Here is a 19689-nt window from a genome sequence, read left to right as displayed (position 1 = left end):
GAATTTCAAACATAACAGGATTAAAATAAAAGTAAATGGGGCTTGATCATAGTGCACCTTAGCTGACTATGTCTAAAATGTCAAATTTTTGAGAAAAAGGAAAGCAGCCAAGTTATACTGCTCATCTCTGGCATACAATGATGCCATTGATTGAACCCATAGTGTTTCAGACCTCAGGCATGCAAGATGATAGCTGTTTTCTTCAACCAAAAAGATACATTGAGATAAAATGTATACTGCACATCACCAGTATTCCACACCTCCCATTCCCTTTGGTGACATCAAATGTGCAGTCACAAGATTTTCATTTTACTGTATAAATGTCCCACATAATGAGAGAAACTGATTTCCCCCCCCCCTCCTCCAGGGTTATTGCTGGGCTCGTTGCCTGCACCATGAATCCACCGCTCCTGGAGGCCATTTTTTCCCCCCTTTTGTTGCCCTTGTAGCTTCGTTGTGGTTATTATTGCCCTTGTTGACACAATTCGTTGTTGGATAGGACAGAGAAATGGAGAGAGGAGAAGACAGAGAAGGGGAGAGAAAGATAGACACCTGCAGACCTGCTTCACCGCCTGTGAAGTGACTCCCCTGCAGGTAGGGAGCCGGGGGCTCGAACTGGGATCCTTACGCCGGTCCCTGCACTTTGCGCCACATGCACTTAACCCACTGCGCCACCGCCCGACCCCCAGAAACTGATCTTTAATACAAGTTATTTTAGTGTCTTTGCTCAGAGGCTTATGTTGGCATACCTAGTTAGGCTCACCAATATTACTGTGTGCATGGTTTTCAGTACCTACCTGTGGGGAAAGCTTCACAAGTGTCTACCTTTCCCCTCTCAATTTTTCTCTTATCAAGTGAAATAAGAAAATTGGGTAGGGGACATAGGATAATAGTCATGCGAAATAAACATGTCTGAGGTTCCAGGGTCCCAGGTTCAGCCCACCCACCCCCCCCCCCCCCCCCCCCGGTCACAATAAGCCCTAGTTGAGCACAGGTCTGGCTCCTGGTGACAAGGGGGGACTGAACCTGGGACTTTATAAAGCCTCAGGCATGAGTCTCTTTACCTTAAGGATTCTTTGTAGATCTATTGGGTCCTGTGAATGCACATGCCCTAAGAGAGTGAATAAGAAGCCAGAGCACCATTCCTACAGGGACCAAACCTTAGGGAAGGCCAACACTCAGTTTTTTTTTTTTTTTTTTTGAAACTTAAAGCATTAAAGGACCACAACAAAACTACATTAACCACACACCACTGAAATTTCCTTCAGTGTAGTACAAGCTCTCTAGTCAAGTGTCTTGCTTCTCCCTTGATGATTAGGTGGTTTTTCTGCTCTGGTAGGATGAGGGCTGGAGTTGAGTAAACCTGGGCAGCTGTAAACAGGGTTGGGGGGTGGGTTCCTGAACAAAAACCATACATGAATCAGCTTGAGCTACAAGTTCTGGGCCCCAATTTGATCAGTTTCTCTTTTTACCTCCAGGGTTATCACTGGGGCTCAATGCCTGCAGGACAAATCCTGGAGGATATTTTTTTCCTTTTGTTGCCCTTGTTTACTGTTATTTCTATCATTGGATTGGACAGAGAAGTTTGAGGAGGGGAAGACTGGGAGAGAAACACCTGTAGGTAGACCTGCTTCACTCATGAATCGACCCCCCTGCAGTTGGGGAGCTGGGGACTTAAGCTGGGATCCTTAAGCTGGCCCTTGTGCTTCATTCCATGTGCACTTAACCCGCTGCACTACTGCCCTCTGATTAGTACACAAAGAAAGGCTGACTAGTTATAGCTAGGTATACAAAAACTAATAAGATAAGCAGAGGTAATAAAAAGTTAAAAGCTCAGAAGTCAGCGGTAGAGCATCGGGTTAAGCTCAGGTGGCACAAAGTGCAAGGACCAGTCTAAGAATCCCACAGCCCCCAGCTCCCCACCTGCAGGGGAGTCCCTTCACAAGCGATGAAGCAGGTCTTTTCCCCTCTCTCCATTTCTCTCTGTCCTATCAACGACAATAACTACACAACAACAAAACAAGGACAACAAAAGGGAAAATAAGTATTTTAAAAAAAAATTGCCTAGCAGACACTATGTTCTGATCACAGAATTCAGGTCTGAAAGGAGATTGAATCCTCAGTCCTAGGTGGTGGCAGTGGAACTTGGGGTTGGCAAAAAAGCAAGCAGTAGGGTTTCCTTGCCTATAGGAGGTTCACAGGCATCCAAGTTTGACATCCTCGAGGAAACACGAAAGACATGTCTCTGATATCTGATTACTGTAAAAAATGGCGACTAATCCCCAGCACTGCAAAAACGGTATCATCTGTTTTCCATCTACACCATGCCTCGGCCTCGCGTGAGCTTAATGTGCAGCTTGACGATACGAGAATCCGGCATGAAGCCCAGCCAGTCTATTTTGGCGATACTCTCGATGGCACTCTGTCATTTCACGAACATCTCATAAAAACTGCAGCAAAGGTGGGCGCGAGGAATAACATCATTGCAAGACTGGCCAGCTCCTCATGGGGCACAAGCGCTTCCACACTACGATCATCATCTCTGGCATGCTATTCCACTGCAGAATACTGTGCCCCAGTATGGTTCTGTAGCCCCCATGTCCACTTGGTCGATTCCAAATTATACTCCTCCATGAGGATAATTTCTGGAACCATCTGTTCTACCCCGGTTCCATGGCTGCCAGTTCTTAGCAACATCGCCCCGCCAGATATTCGTCGGGATGTGGCATCATCTAAGTTCATTTCCCACGTCTACGCTCGACCCGACCTGCCAATATACGCGGATATCTTCGCCCACCCTGTCCAACGCTTGACGTCTCATCACCCAATCTGGTCCCCTATGCCTACACTGAACTTCTCTGTTCCAGACTCTTGGAAACAGAGTTGGCAGTCAGCTGAGATAAAGAACAAACACCTCATCACAGACCCCTGCAAGCGTCAACCCGGCTTTGACCTAGCACGTTATGATTGGGCCCTCCTCAATCGCTATCGAACAGGCCATGGCCGGTGTGCCGCTATGTTCCATCGCTGGGGAGCCAGAGACGACCCGAACTGCCCCTGCGGCTACAGACAGACTATGACCCACATAGTCAACGACTGCCACCTCTCCAGATTCAAAGGAGGTCTTGAAACTTTACATCAGGCTCAACCTGACGCTGTTGACTGGCTACGGAAGAAGGGCAAACGCTAGAAGGAGGTTCACAGGGTGCTTTGCTGGGTGTTTTAATAATTTTTTGCAGTCATTATGCTGTTTCCCCCAAACCTTCAAAATGCCAATTTACTTGATATATTTATGCAGAAGAAAACTTTGCTGGAGGGTAGGAGAATATAGCATATTTATGCAAAGAGACTCATGCCTGAGGCTCTAAGGTCCCAGATTCAATTCCCTGCACCATCATAAAACAGGTGATTAATGCTCTGGTTAAAAATAAAAAAAGGGGGGGGGGCAGGGGTCAGTTCAGTAGTGGTGCATTTTGTTGAGTGAATATATGTGAGAGGACCCAGGTTCAAGCCCCTGGTCCCCACCTGCAGGGGGAAAACTTTGTGAGTGGTGAAGCAGTGTTGCAGGTGTCTCTTTGTAAGAAAAAAAAATCACCTTAAAAATCATCTTTTTAAAATCTATTTATTGGATAGAAAACCAGAAAATTTATAAGAAGGTGTTGCAGTTATCTGATTGGGTTAAAATAATAGCTTCTCCTCAGGCAGAAGTTGAAAAACAAGATCACAAGCGAAAACACAAGTGGAACCTGAAATGTAATTGGCATATTGCACCAAAGTAAAAGACTCTGGGGTAGGTGGGTGGATGGGGATACAGGTCCATGAAGAATGATAAATGACATAGTGGGGGTTGTATTGTTAAATGGGAAACTGGGGAATGTTATGCATGTACAAACAATTGTATTTACTGTTGAATGTAAAACATTAATTCCCCAATAAAGAAATAATTAAAAAATAATAGCTTCTCCCTTTGAATAGTCTGACGACTCAGAACTATCAATAGGAAGAGGGTCTCTGAGACCCTAAGCTCCTGGAGCCACTTTTACCAAAAGAACCAATGGGTTAGGAGGGCGAGTTTTCTTACCTTGTCTGGAAGTTTTCTTTCATTGAGATAAACCAATCAAATGGTGAGACTGAGATGGCAAAGGGCCCTTCTCTTTTCTTCTCTAGAAGGTGGTGGGGAGAATGAGAAGGGGTTAAAGGGAGAGAAAACAGGGAGTGAAAAAGAGAAAGGGATTTACCAATAGAATCCAGTATAAGACATGGCAATGCCTCCCCCGACATAAACTACATGGCTCTAGAGTCCAGGTAATTTCTGGCTGCCTTTAAATCTTAGTGAGCTGTGGTCCAGGAGGTGGCACAGTGGATAGTGTTGGACTCTTGAGCATGAGGTCCTGAGTTCAATCCCCAGCAGCACGTGTACCAGAGTGATGTCTGGTTCTCTCTCCTATCCCACTCGTTAATTTTTTATGTTTATTTTCCCTTTTGTTGCCCTTGTTTTTCATTGTTACTGTAGTTATTGATGTCACTGTTGGATAGGACAGAGAGATGGAGAGAGGGGGAGTGAAAGACACCTGCAGACCTGTTTCACCATCTGTGAAGCGACTCCCCTGCAGGTGGGGAGCCGGGGGCTCTAACCAGGATCCGTACGCCGGTCTTTGTGCTTTGCGCCACATGCGCTTAACCCGCTGCACTACCCATTAATAAATTAAAAAAAAAAAATCTTAAGTGAGCTCAGGGGTACTTAGCTCCCCTTGAGGTGTGAAGGAAGATAATTGGGATAGGGCCAGAGAAAGGAGACACAGGTAGGGGGAAGCTGAGCAGAGGGCTAGCTCTGCAGCCTCTCCTGGGTTTTGGCACCAAAATGCTAAGAAATACGGGACAAAAAAAAAAAGGGGGGGGTGGACGTGGTCCGGGAGGTGGCACAGAGGATAAAGCATTGGACTCTCAAGCATGAGGTCCTTAGTTCAATCCCCGGCAGCACATGTACCAGAGTGATGTCTGATTCTTTCTCTATCTTCCTCATTAACAAAATCTTTAAAATAAAAAGGGGGAGGGTGGGAATGATGGTGGCATACCTGCTTGAGCACATGTACTACAATGCTCAAGGACCTCGGTTTAAGCCCCTGGTCCCCAACCAGCAGGAGGAAAGCTTGGTGCAGTACTGCAGGTGTCTGTCTCTTTCCCTGTCTCCCCCTACCCTCTTGATTTCTGGCTATCTCTATCCAATAATAAAGAATTATTTTAAAAAGACAAAAAATGAGGCAAAGAGACAGGTATGTAGTAGCCAAGGGAAAGCCTGAGAAGCCCAGTTAAAGTAGCCAGGGTAGCTGAGGAGCCCACCCTGGGACATGGCAGGTGAGCCTTATACAGGGTCTTCTCAGGGCCTAAATTTGTGATCCATTTGTATTTTTTTTTTGCCTCCAGGGTTATCGCTGGGGCTTAGTGCCTGCACTACAAATTTTCTGCTCCTGGATGCCATTTTTCCCATTTTGTTGCCATTGCTGTTGATGGATAGGACAGAAAATAGAGAAGGGAAAGATGAGAGTGTGAGAGAAAGACACCTGCAGACCTGCTTCACCACCTGTGAAGTATCTCCCCTGTAGACCAGGGACATGACTTCACTGGATGTTTAATCAGGTGTGCCACTGCCTAGCCCTTCCCCCCCCTTTTTTTTTAAACTCTTTATTGGATAGACACAGCTAAAAAAGGGAAGGGGGAAATGAGGAGGCTGTAGTGCACCTGGTCACAGACACACAATCAAGCCCCTGGGCACCATTTTACAAGGGAAAAGCTTCAAGTGTGGTGAACCTGAGCTGCAGGGGTCTTTCCCTCCCAATATGCCCCTCCTCTCAATTCCTGTCTTTATCAACAATAAAGGTATTTTTAAAGAGAGATCCCTATTGGCACTACTTCACTACTTGCAAAGCTTTTCCCCTTCAGATGGGGACCAAGGACTCAAACCTGGGTCCTTGCACATTGTAATGTGCGCTCAACCAGGTGCACCACCACCAGGTCTCAAATGTCTCATTCTTTCCATCTCCTTCCCTCTTTTAGCCAGAACACTGGCTTATGGTGTGGTGTGTGGGTTTGAATCTAGGACTCTGAAGCCTTAGGCATTAGTCTGTATAACCATTATGCTAACCCCCCCCCCATTCCCTCTTGATTTGTCTCTAATATTTTAAAAAGACAGGAGTCGGTAGTGCAGTGGATTAAGTGCACTTGGCACAAATTGCAAGGATCCCAGTTCCAGCCCCTGGCTCCCTCCCCACCTGCGGAGGAGTCACTTCACAGGTAGTGAAGCAGGTCTGCAGTTGTCTTTTCCCATCTTCCCCTCCTCCTCTCTCCATTTTTCTGTCCTAACCACAACATCAATAACAATGGCAACAAAAGGGAAAATAAAAAAGACATGGAAGTTGGGAAAAGGACTCCACAGGTAGAGCACTGAACTTGTGTATATATGAAACTCTTGGTTTGATGTACTGTGATGCTTTCTAGTTTCTCCCTTAGATGTATAGATTTTGTGTTAACCAGAAATTAGCAGTATGTAATGCTTACTCTAAAGCCTAAATGCTATTGTCCACACAGTAAGAAATATAAATGGTTCACAGCCAGCTATTTTTTTGTTGCTACTGGGGCTTCATTGCCCTAGACTGTTTGCAGAAAGCAAAAGATAGCAGAGCATGTAAGAATCTCCAGTGCAGTAAGAAAGGGCTACTGTTTGGTTATGTGAATGGCACAGCAGACACTTTCAGATGAGCTATTTTGTGGGCCCACCAACCTTAATCATTTTGTATTTACTGGTTTGTTGGAAATTCATGGCTGGGTGGAAGGTAGATGGCATAATGGTTATGTCCAGAGACTCTTACACCTAAAAGTCTACTCCAAAGTCCCAGGTTCAGTCCCCCATATTACCATAAGCAAGAGCTGAGCAGTGCTCTGGTAAAAGAAAAACAGGAAAAATACACATAATCATAAAATTTTTCAACAACCCAGTATTTATTAATATAACAAAGAAGTGAGAAACTTTGGCACACATGTTGCTAGGGCCTAAACTCAGAATCTATTTTTTTTGCCTACAGTTTCTGGGGCTCTGTGCCAGCACTATGAATGCACCATTCCTGGTGGCCATTTTTTTTTTATCCCTACTTTTTTTTTTTATTATTGGATAAGACAGAGAAATCAAGAGGGGAGAAAGATAAGACACCTGCAGACCTGCTGCAGGTGGGGAGCTGTGGGCTTGAACCTGGGTCCATGTGCCTTCTATGTGTGCTTAACTGGGTACCCTACCACGCACCCCAGAGAACCTCATGTTTTTATGTCCGACATTAAATTATTGTATAAGCAACCTTCTTAGGTAGAAGTGCAGAAGCTCATCAAAATGTAACCATTACAAAGGTTTAAATACCATTAACCAACTGACCAACTGGCAAAAGATCAGTAAATAACAGGTCATAATGAATTGAGGAAATAGGTACACACACGTAAGATTGTAAAGTGACACAATATTTATATAAAGCAGTCTGTTAATAAAAGAATGCACAAGTTTCCTAACTTAATAGTTCCTAATTTTCCATATAAAATTGGATCTTGGGGCTAGATAAGTAGTTCAGTGGTGAATCACATGGTGAGGTCCCACGTACTATCCTCTTTAGAAAAAAAAAAAAAAAACAAAGCAACGTCAACAATGGCAATAATAACTGCAACGAGGCTGCAACAACTAGGGCAACAAAAAGGGAGAAAAATGGCCTCCAGGAGCGGTGGATTCATGGTGCAGGCACTGAGCCCAGCAATAACCCTGGAGGGAAAAAAACAAAGCAAAACAGTAATTCTGTGCAATATAACCTATGTACAAGATTCGTAAGAGGGTCTATTTATAATTACAAAAGATTATAATGGAAAATGTCTAAGCAGGGATTGCTCAAATATGGTAAATGCACACGATGAAATCTTCATATACATACAATGAAATCTTTTGCCACCTGAGTAATTATCATGGTTTGGTGTCTACTTGACTGCACTTTTCCCGGTGGTTTTTTTTTTTTTCTTTGACAGCAGATGAGAAAGAGGAGCCAGTGCTCCATTTCTTGTGAAGCAAGAGGTGTGTGTTAGGGGTACCAAAGTGGGTACCTCACACATGGTAATGTGTGCACTCTGAGGTAAGCTGCCACCTGGCCACCCATACAACAAAATTTTATGCAGTTAAATAATTAAAAAGATTAAAAATTAAAGACACTGTACTAACAAGGAACAAGGTAACTTAAATGGAAAACACATGTTGAAAAACTGTACACTATACATTCTAGAAGGCCGTTTAAGAAACAGGTAACACTTCAGGAAGAGGGAACTGGGTACTAAAATATGAGCAGACAACTTTTCATTATGTATATTCTATATACTTCTGAATTTTTAATCTAGTGAATGCTTACAGGTTCTGTTTGGGAAAAAAATTCTTCAAAGATTAAATTATAAGATCTCAACATTCTAATGGGTATACAAAATTATTTTAGGTAAATTCAAATTAGCATGCATTATATTTCTATTTGATGGATAAACTTTTCCACAATGCCATTGAGTCTTTCAGTCTCCATGAGTTTATTTGTCAATTCCTGCTCAACAGCCATTAGGGCCAGTCCACTAACCTTCTCTTGTCCCATTGTATGACTTACGTATTTCTTAAGATGATTCAGTGTAGAATGTGAGTTTTTGGCACTTGCTGGAGTAATAGGCCAAGATAAAGCAATATACAATAGCTTTGATATTCCAGGAATATTATTGAGAAGACCATGCTGAATGAACAAAGAGCCAAGATTGATGAAGTTAATACAGTCATTTAGGACAAAGTTGAGCCTTGCATAATGTTGATAAAATCTAAGTTCTGGAATGATGTCTGCATCAAGTTTATAAAATTCTTCAACATGTTTGGCTTTTGCTTCATTTAGTGGTTCATTCCATTTAAATAGTATTTCTGCAATTTGCTTCATTTTGCAATAATCAAATTCTGAAAAATACAATTTTAAATTTTGTAATACGCTGTCCAATCCTTGGTGATAAATATGAACTTCATAGTGTTCTTCTATAGAGGTAGGAAAAAAACCACTCTCTGAATTTGTATGTCTTATTGTCTTCTGAATTTTTCTTTTTCTCTCAAAAGAAGGGTTTTCTACTTCAAAACAAGTTATTTTTTGACATATTTCCTCTGTTTTTTCCCAGACAGTTTTGAAACAGGCATTACTTCTTTCAGATGATAAACAATCCAAAATTGCTTCAATCTTTGAAGAGAGAGAAAAAATGTCTATAGTTTCACTTTTAAGTTCTTTAGAAAGAATTCCTGTAACACTTAGCACTCTATAAAGAAAATTCAAACAAAAGATAAATTCAAATTTGCAAACTGATGTCAACAAATCATTCAACTCATTAGCCAAATTTGTATTTGAAGGATGGCTTGAGACAGCTTGTAGTGTTTCAATAATCTCTGGAAGACCCTCAATCACAGATAATAACGCTCGATCATGGACAGTCCAACACAATTCTGATGTATGTTTCTTGCATGTTTTGTTTTGACTTAGTTTAAAGATGTTTTGAAAATTTGCAGTCACTTTCTCAGACATATGAATAGTGTTAAACAAAGAAGTAAGAGTATTTAGAGCACTTCGTAGTTCTTTTACTTCTTTACAAAACCTAATTATCGCAAAATCCAAGAAATGTGCATAACAATGTGTATATAAAGCCCTTGGCTCATCCTTCTTGAATTCTGCTGCTATGTTATTAAATGTCCCCCTTAAATTATTTGTACTACCATAGGCTTGGCCACATATTTTACTACAGTCAAGTCCAACATGTTGCAGATAAGTTTTGATACTAATCTGTATGTCAGTCCCAGTCCTCTCTCCAACATCTATGAAACCCAAAAACCTTTCCTTAATTAAGAAAGTCTTTGATGTTTTATGTGGGTATCTTACACAAATTGAAAGCTGTTCTTTTGTGTTACTATCAGTTACCTCATCACATATTATTGAAAAAGCTGAGGAGACATTGATCTCATTCACAATATCTTGCAACATTTCAGTCTTTATTATTTCAATAAGATCATTCTGAATTTGTGTACTATTATAAAAGTCTATTTGGGAGCTCATATGACGAAATAGGTCTTCTCCTTTATCTCTTGCTCTGATTTCTAACAATTCTAAGAAATTGCCCTTATTTACAGATGTAGTAGACTGATCATTTTCTTGTAAGATTAAACATTGTTTCCCCAAAAATAAAATATTTTCAATTATAAGTTGTAGGTACTTTTTATTTTCTTCTGTCTTTTTAGAGTGAATGGATACGTTATTACCAACAGTTTCATCACAAAACTGGTATTCTTTCCAAAACTGCAATGACTTCAAATGCATTTCACTTTTTTCATGCTTTCTGAATTTTTCTAGGGTTTTTTTCCAATTAGAAATACTTTGGGTTGTAAATGACTCTCCACTATAGCTAAATTGCTTTTGGCAGAACAACTGGCATGAATAACAAAATGTCATGTCCTTTTTAGCACTATTTTCCAAGTGCTGAAAATTTGAACATGAGGATTTTTTAATGTTTCGTGTTTTACGTTTAACAGCTTGTGCTTTCGATGGAAATTCCGGGGGACACAATTCATCACTTATGTCCACAGATTTCACACTGCACTTAGGAGCCTGGTTTGACACATGGTCTTTTTCTATTTCCATACTGGAGTCAACTGTATGCTGACTGAGTACTGGTGAAGATGGTGAAAGGCTTGGATGATCCACATTACTTTTAGTAATACCACTGCCTGATTCACTGGGTGAACTCACAGACGTCTTAAAAAAGAAAACAAGAAAATAATAGTTGTATTAATAATTATCAATAAAAATTCAAACATATCTATTAACACAAAAGGAGTAAGCTCCATAAGAGGAAAAAGGAACAATTATTATTATTTTATCTCCAGGGTTATTACTGAGACTTGGTGCCTGTACTAAAAATCCACTGCTCCTGGAGGCGACCTTTCCCTTTTTTTGTCCTAGTTTATCATTGTTTTACTATTGCTGTCATTGTTGCTGGATAGGACAAAGGGAAATGGAAAGGAGGGGAAGACAGAGGAGGAGAGAAAGATAGACACCTGCAGACTTGCTTTACCACCTGTGCAGTGACCCCCTGCAGGTGGGGAGCCTAGGGCTCGAACTGCTTTCCTTATGCCGTTCCATGAGTTTATTTGTAATCTAGATGGAGCAATATATGTTAAAAACACCTTTTAGCATATAATAATGCTTACTGCTCAGGTGACTAGAGCTACTTACTTAAAAAACAGTAGTATCCCAGAGAAAAAAGCTAATATATATCTATATATCTTTTTTTTTTTTTTTAACAGAGCACTGCTCAGCTCTGGCTTGTGATGTGGGGGGATTGAATCTGAGAATTTGGAGCCTCAGGCATGACAATCCCTTTGCATAACCATTATGCAATCTCCTCCCCACAGTAAATATTCTTTTTTTAAAAAATATTTATTCATTTTCTCTTTTTGTTGCCCTTGTTATTTTATTGTTGTTGTTATTGATGTCTTCGTTGTTGGATAGGACAGAGAGAAATGGAGAGAGGAGGGGGATATAGAGAATGGGAGAGAAAGATAGACACCTGCAAACCTGCTTCACTTCCTGTGAAGCAATTTCCCTGCAGGTGGAGAGCCGGGGGCTTGAACTGGGATCCTTATGCCGGTCCTTGTGCTTAGCGCCACCTGCGCTTAACCACTGCGCTACCGCCCAACTCCCCCAGTAAATAGTCTTACTAATGTTATCAAGTCAAATTTGAAGTTTGGTATATTTATGCTCTTATGGATAAAATAAAAAAACTTACATTTGTGATGACATTTGCTGTTTCTAAAGAAACTGTACCTGTTAAAACAAATTGGAACTTAAAATGCAAGATCTTATATTCAAATAAAAAAAGTAACAACCCCAAACAATAACTGCTTACTTCATACCAGGCAGCAAAAAGATAACTTACAAATATATATATTAAAAAATTTTAATATCTTTATTGGATAGAGACCGAAATCGAGACAGAAGGGAGAGAGAGAGAGGAAGAAAGACACCTATAGCCCTACTTCACCACTTACAAAGCTTTTGCCCCTGTAGGTGGAGACTGCGGGCTTGAACTTGGGTTTTTGTATATTGTGATATGTGCGCTCAATCAGGTGTGCCACCACCCGGCCCCTATGTTAAATATATTGACATCAATTTTTACCTGGTAAGACATCAGAGTTTGTGGAGGGCAGAGCAACTTGAGTATCAGCTAATGATACTATGTTGCTTATAACTGGAGTTGTATCTGGAGTTGTATCTTTCTTTGGAGAAACACGCTCCACTGAAGCATTTTGCACCATGGAAACATTTACTGATAAAAATAAACAGAAAGAATTTAAAAAAAAAAATTATTTACTTATTCATGGGGAATGCTAGGAGGAGACAGAGAAAGAACCAGGTATCACTCTGGTACCTGTATTACTGGAGACTGAACTCAGCTTGAAAAGTCCTTCATATTTGAAAGTCCCATGCTTTATCCCCCTCCTAGACCATGAAAAAATTTAAGAACTAGGAATAAAATTAGAATGAAAGTAGCCATAGCACTCTATCCAAGTGTGTTATTTTGCCAAGTAACAACTCTTTCAGCATGAATATTCTTTTTCAAAAATTTGATGGGGGCTGGGCAGTGGCACACCCATTTAAGCATACTATGTACAAACTCCCGGTGGTTCAAGCCCCTACTCCCCACCTGCAGGGGTTACTCTTCACTAGTGCTGAAGCAAGTCTGTAGGTGTCCATCTTTTTCCCTTTCTATGCCACGCTTCCCTCTCAATCTCTGTCCTAATAAAATAGAAGAGAGGAGAAAAAAAAGCCACCAGGAGCAGAAGCGGTGGATTCCTAGTGCTGGCACGGAGCCCGTATGATAAACCAGGACTCAAAAAAGAAAAAAACACACAAAGATTATGACAAGTAAAAATGCTTAAAAGGACGTGGGGGGGGGGGGCGGCGGCAGGTGGCGGCACACCTAGTTAGGCACATATATTACAATGTACAAAGACCCAGGTTCAAGCCCCTGGTTGAGCCTCTGGTCCCCACCTGTAGGTGGAAAGCTTTGTAATTGCTGAAGTACACAGGTGTCTTTCTGTCTCACTCCTTCTCCACTCAATTTCTGGCTATCCCTATCCAAAAAATTAAGATGATAAAAATTTTAAAAATGAATAAATTAATTAAAATGCACTATAAAGCTGAACAGTGCTCTGGGGAAAAAAAATCAGTAATAATCTTGTCTTTACAAAGCAAAGATTACATATTTTCAAAAATATTTTATTTATGTACTTATTTATTGGATAGACAGAGAAGTTGAGAGGGAAGGGGGAGACAGAAAGCGAGAGACACTTGCAGCACTGTTTTACCAATTGTGAAGTCTGCCCCCTGCAGGTGGAGACCAGAGGCTTGAACCCTGGTCCTTGCACACTATAATATGTGCGTTAAATCAAGAGTTCTATACCTGATGCTCTGAGATACCAGGTTTAATCACCAGTACCACCATGAGCAAGAATTGAGCAGAATTCTGCTCTCTTCTCTCATTAAAATAAAATATTAAGAAAATATTTATGGGGGGCCAGACAGTGACACACTCGGTTAAGCGAACGGTATTTTTCTTTCTTTCTTTCTTTCTTTCTTTCTTTCTTTCTTTCTTTCTTTCTTTCTTTCTTTTCTTTCTTTCTTTCTTTCTTTTTTTTCCCTCCAGGGTTATTGCTGGGCTTGGTGCCTGCACCATGAATCCACCGCTCCTGAAGACCATGTTTTCCCCCTTTTGTTGTAGCCCCGTTGTGGTTATTATTATTGCCATTGTTGATGTTGTTCATTGTTGGAAAGGACAGAAAGAAATGGAGAGAAGAGGGGAAGACAGAGAGAGGGAGAGAAAGACAGACACCTGCAGACCTGCTTCACTGCCTGTGAAGTGACTCCCCTGCAGGTGGGGAGCCGGGGGCTCGAACCGGGATCCTTACGCCAGTCCATGCGCTTAACCCGCTGCACCACTGCCCGCCCCCCTGCCCCGTATTTTTCTGTTTCCCCGTCCAGGGTTATTGCTAGGGCTCAATGCCTGCACCATGAACCCACTGCACCTGGAGGCTATTTTTTCCCCTTGTTGTTTTAGCTCTGTTGTGGTTATTACTGTTATTGATGTCCTTGTTGGATAGGACAGAGAGAAAATGGAAAGAGGAGGGCAAGACAGAGGGGGAGAGAAAGACATCTGCAGAACTGCTTCACCACTTGTTAAGTGAGCCCCCCATGCAGGTGGGGAGCTGGGGACTCAAACCTGTATCCTTCTGCTGGTCCTTCCAATTTTCGCCACGTGTGCTTAACCTGTTTCGCTACCACCCAACCCAGGTGAACAGTATTAAAATTTTTTAAAAAATATTTTATTCATTTATTTATGAGAAAGATAGGAGAGAAAGAACAAGATATTCTGATACACGTACTGCCAGGGACTGAACTAAGAACCTCATGCTTAACAGCCCAATGCTTGATCCACTGTGTGACCTACCGGACCACTTAAAAATTTTAAATATTCGTGAATTCAGACTCTACTGTGCTCTTGCAGATTACTCAGTGAAAGGACAGTGATCACAGCTTCCACCACCTGTGCAGGAATACCAAAGGAGACCACCCACACCGAAACAAGACAGGACTAGAATGACCACAGGAACCCAGTAAATCACCCGTGAGTACAAACACGCGTGGCTGGTGACAGAGAGGAGAGAGGGGCCTAAGGAGAGATTAAGTGACTGCTAATAGTTCAGCAGTTTATCAGTGGAGACACCACCTCCAGTCTGCTCCACCAACAAGGGGACAGCTGAAGGGAGGAAAGGACTCCCCAGAGACTCACCAAGTGCAACTCTGAGTCTCCATTGCTACTACCCTCAGAATCTGGAGCAGCAACAGGGAGGGACACCAGGGGACAGAGCTCTAACTGGGAAACTCAGGAGAAGACCTATACCTCGGTGGCATAGCTGAGGGCCTGTGAAAGTCTCTTTGCATAACCACTGGACTATCTCTGCCACACCCTGCTTTATCTCTTGGTCAGGAGTCAATGATTAAGCTAAGAAGCCTATTGATAAAAGCCCTCAGGCTCCCACAGCCTACAGGGAAGAAAAAAGAAGAGGCTTTTACATCACTGAGCTCCAACTCAGGGATTGAAAAAACTGTTAAATTTCACCACGGTAAAACCTTTATATTGAAAAGTACTGATAAAGGGAACTCATAACATAATATATAAAATGGTTAAAACAACAAGAAAAAATATTGGAGAATCGAACCAGGACAACAGTCCAGCTAAAAGTCCTCCAGAGGGTGAAGCACAAAACAACGAGTTCAACATCCAAACATTAGCTAAGGAAATATTCACAGGAGTGAGTAAAGAATTTGAAAAAATTGTAATCAGAAATGCAGGAACAACAAATGAGAATATGGAAGAAAATTCTAATAATCTCATGGTTATTAGAGAGCTGAAAGCTGAAATCGCTGAGCTAAGAAGGCAACTAGCTGAACAAGCTAAAACAGTATCAGAGCAGGGCAACAAAATAGATGAACTCCAGAAAGCAGTAGAGGGAAGAGAGAATAGAATCTATGAGGCTGAAGACAGAATTGGCAAGATTGAGGATGAATTAGAGACAACTAAAAAAGAAGTAAGAGATCTCAAAAAGAGATTAAGAGATGCTGAAAACAACAACAGAGTCCTATGGGATGACTTCAAAAGAAACAATATACGCATTATTGGCTTACCAGAGGAAGAAAGAGAAGGAGAGGAAGAAAGCATTCTCCAGGCCATAATAGCTGAAAATTTCTCTAGTCTAGACAACATCAAAGACATAAAGATTCAAGAAGCCCAGAGGGTCCCAAACAGAATTAACCCAAACCTAAAGACACCAAGACATGTCATACTTAGAATGGAAAGGAATAAGGATAAAGAAAGGATCCTCAAGGCTGCAAGAGAAAAACAAAGAGTCACCTACAAAGGAAAACCCATAAGAATAGCAGCAGACTTCTCCATACAAACACTACAGGCCAGAAGAGAATGGCAAGATATCTATCGAGTGCTGAATGAGAAAGGCTTTCGGCCAAGAATACTATATCCTGCTAGACTGTCAGTCAGACTAGATGGAAGCATCAAAACCTTCTCAGACAAGCAACAGTTGAAGGAAGCAACCATCACCAAGCCTGCCCTCAAAAGAAGTTCTGAAAGGTCTCCTATAAACAACCAGACCACCACAAATAGGACATATATCAAAACACTCTAAAACTCTACAAGATTGGTGTTAAAATATCTTCAATCTTTGATATCAATAAATGTCAATGGCCTGAATTCACCTATTAAAAGACACAGAGTAGGAAGATGGATCAGAAAACACAACCCAACAATATGTTGTCTACAGGAAACTCACCTAACTCAACAAGACAAACACAGACTTAAAGTGAAAGGATGGAAAACTATCATTCAAGCCAATGGCCCACAAAAAAGGGCAGGAACAGCTATTCTCATATCTGACATGACAGACTTTAAAATAGATAAGATTAAGAAAGATAGGAATGGACGCTACTTAATGCTCAGAGGATCAGTCAATCAAGAGGACTTAACAATTATTAATATCTAGGCACCCAATGAGAAGCCATCTAAATACATCAAACTTCTACTGAAAGAGCTACAGCAATATATTAACAGTAACACAATCATAGTAGGGGACTTCAACACCCCACTCTCTCTACTTGACAGATCATCCAGGAAGAAAATCAGTAAAGACATAAGGGAGCTAAATGAAGAGATAGATAAACTAGAACTATTGGACATTTTCAGAGTCATTCATCCCAAGACACTGGAATACACATTTTACTCAAATCCACATGGATCATTCTCAAGGATAGACCATATGTTAGGCCACAAAGACAGCATCAGCCAATTCAAGAGCACTGAAATCATCCCAAGCATCTTCTCAGACCACAGTGGAATTAAACTAACACTTAACAATCAACAAAAGATTAGTAACAGTGCCAAAATGTGGAAGCTCAACAGTACACTTCTTAACAACTTCTGGGTCAAAGAGGAAATCAAGGAAGAAATCAAAATGTTTCGAGAGTTCAATGAAAATGAAGACACAAGCTATCAAAATATTTGGGACACAGCTAAAGCAGTCCTAAGAGGGAAGTTCATAGCTATACAAGCATACATTAGGAAACAAGAAAAGGCACAAATAAACAGCCTGATTGCACATCTTAAAGACCTAGAAGAAGAACAACAAAGGAATCCTAAAGCAACCAGAAGGACAGAAATCACTAAAGTTAGGGCAGAAATAAATAACATTGAGAATAGGAAAACCATACTAAAGATCAATGAAAGTAAATGTTGGTTCTTCGAAAGAGTAAACAAAATTGACAAACCTTTAGCCAGACTCACAAAACAAAAAAGGGAGAAGACCCAAATAAATCGGATCATAAATGAAAGAGGAGAAATCACAACAGACACTGCAGAAATACAACATATCATGCGAGGCTTCTATGAACAACTATATGCCACCAAGCTAGAGAACCTGGAAGAAATGAATGATTTCCAAAATACCTACCAACTTCCAAAACTAAGTAAAGAAGAAGTGGATAACATGAACAGGCCCATCACAGCTAAGGAAATTGAAACAGTTATCAAAAATCTCCCCAAAAATAAAAGTCCTGGACCAGATGGTTTTACAAATGAATTCTACAAAACCTTCAAAGAAGAACTAATACCTCTACTTTTAAAAGTCTTCCAGAAGATTGAAGACACTGGAATACTCCCTGCCAGCTTCTATGAAGCCAACATCACCCTGATACCAAAAGCAGACAGGGACACAACCAAAAAAGAAAACTACAGACCAATATCTCTGATGAATATAGATGCAAAAATATTGAACAAAATTCTAGCCAACCGGATACAGCAGTATATCAAAAAGATTGTTCATCATGACCAAGTGGGGTTTATCCCAGGCATGCAAGGTTGGTTTAATATATGTAAATCAATCAATGTGATCCACCACATCAACAAAAGCAAGACCAAAAACCACATGGTCATATCAATAGATGCAGAGAAAGCCTTTGACAAAATACAACATCCCTTTATGATCAAAACACTACAAAAAATGGGAATAGATGGAAAATTCCTGAAGATAGTGGAGTCTATATATAGCAAACCTACAGCCAACATCATACTCAATGGTGAAAAACTGGAAGCATTTCCCCTCAGATCAGGTACTAGACAGGGCTGCCCACTATCACCATTACTATTCAACACAGTGTTGGAAGTTCTTGCCATAGCAATCAGGCAGGAGCAAGGAATTAAAGGCATACAGATTGGAAGAGAAGTAGTCAAACTCTCCTAATTTGCAGATGACATGATAGTATACATGGAAAAACCTAAGGAATCCAGCAAGAAGCTTTTGGAAATCATTAGGCAATACAGTAATGTGTCAGGCTATAAAATTAACATTCAAAAGTCAGTGGCATTCCTCTATGCAAACACTAAGTTAGAAGAAATTGAAATCCAGAAATCAGTTCCTTTTTCTATAGCAACAAAAACAATAAAATATCTAGGAGTAAACCTAACCAAAGAAGTGAAAGACTTATATACTGAAAATTATGAATCACTACTCAAAGAAATTGAAAAAGACACAAAGAAGTGGAAAGATATTCCATGTTCATGGGTTGGAAGAATTAACATCATCAAAATGAATATATTACCCAGAGCCATCTACAAATTTAATGCTATCCCCATCAAGATCCCAAGCACATTTTTTAGGAGAATAGAAAAAATGCTACAAATGTTTATCTGGAACCAGAAAAGACCCAGAATTGCCAAAACAATCTTGAGAAAAAAGAACACAACCGGAGGCATCACACTCCCAGATCTCAAACTGTATTATATGGCCATTGTCATCAAAACTGCTTGGTACTGGAACATGAACAGACACACTGACCAGTGGAATAGAATTGAGAGCCCAGAAATGAGGCCCCACACCTATGGACATCTAATCTTTGACAAAGGGGCCCAGACTATTACATGGGGAAAGCAGAGTCTCTTCAACAAATGGTGTTGGAAACAATGGGTTGAAACATGCAGAAGAATGAAACTGAATCACTGTATTTCACCAAATACAAAAGTAAATTCCAAGTGGATCAAAGACTTGGATGTTAGACCAGAAACTATCAGATACTTATAGGAAAATATTGGCAGAACTTTTTTCCGCATAAATTTTAAAGACATTTTCAATGAAATGAATCCAATTACAAGGAAAACTAAGGCAAGTATAAACCTATGGAACTACATCAAATTAAAAAGCTTCTGTACAGCAAAAGAAAACACTACCCAAATCAAGAGACCCCTCACAGAATGGGAGAAGATCTTTACATGCCATACATCAGGAAGACAACAAATAACCCCATCCAAAAATGGGGGAGGACTTGGACAGAATATTCACCACAGAAGAGATCCAAAAGGCCGAGAAACACATGAAAAAATGCTCCAAGTCTCTGATTGTCAGAGAAATGCAAATCAAGACAACAATGAGATATCACTTCACTCCTGTGAGAATGTCATACATCAGAAAAGGTAACAGCAGCAAATGCTGGA

The 19689-nt window shown here is 40.8% G+C and overlaps 1 protein-coding gene across 13 annotated transcripts in view; it reads right to left on the bottom strand.

Annotated features, from left to right (window-relative positions):
* Positions 1–19689, bottom strand: part of ZMYM1 (zinc finger MYM-type containing 1) — a 67251-nt gene that overhangs the window by 2701 nt on the left and 44861 nt on the right. For 8 of the 13 annotated variants that reach the window (XM_016192571.2, XM_060205855.1, XM_007533101.3 and 5 more), the window contains 3 exons: positions 12253–12402; positions 11863–11900; positions 6973–10829 (listed from right to left, as the gene is read on the bottom strand). In XM_016192571.2, coding sequence (XP_016048057.1) covers positions 8529–10829; positions 11863–11900; positions 12253–12402 — 2489 coding nt within the window. In that variant the 3' untranslated portion in view covers positions 6973–8528. Of the gene's footprint in view, positions 1–1173; positions 1399–4081; positions 6937–6972; positions 10830–11862; positions 11901–12252; positions 12403–19689 lie in introns of those variants that run through there. The other 5 variants (XR_009553790.1, XR_009553792.1, XR_009553788.1 and 2 more) reach the window with 5 other exon arrangements.

This window comes from Erinaceus europaeus, chromosome 13, assembly GCF_950295315.1.
Source record: "Erinaceus europaeus chromosome 13, mEriEur2.1, whole genome shotgun sequence".
Lineage (NCBI taxonomy): Eukaryota > Metazoa > Chordata > Mammalia > Eulipotyphla > Erinaceidae > Erinaceus > Erinaceus europaeus.
Note: the sequence above shows the minus strand (reverse complement) of the source record. Positions and strands in the feature narration are given on the sequence as shown.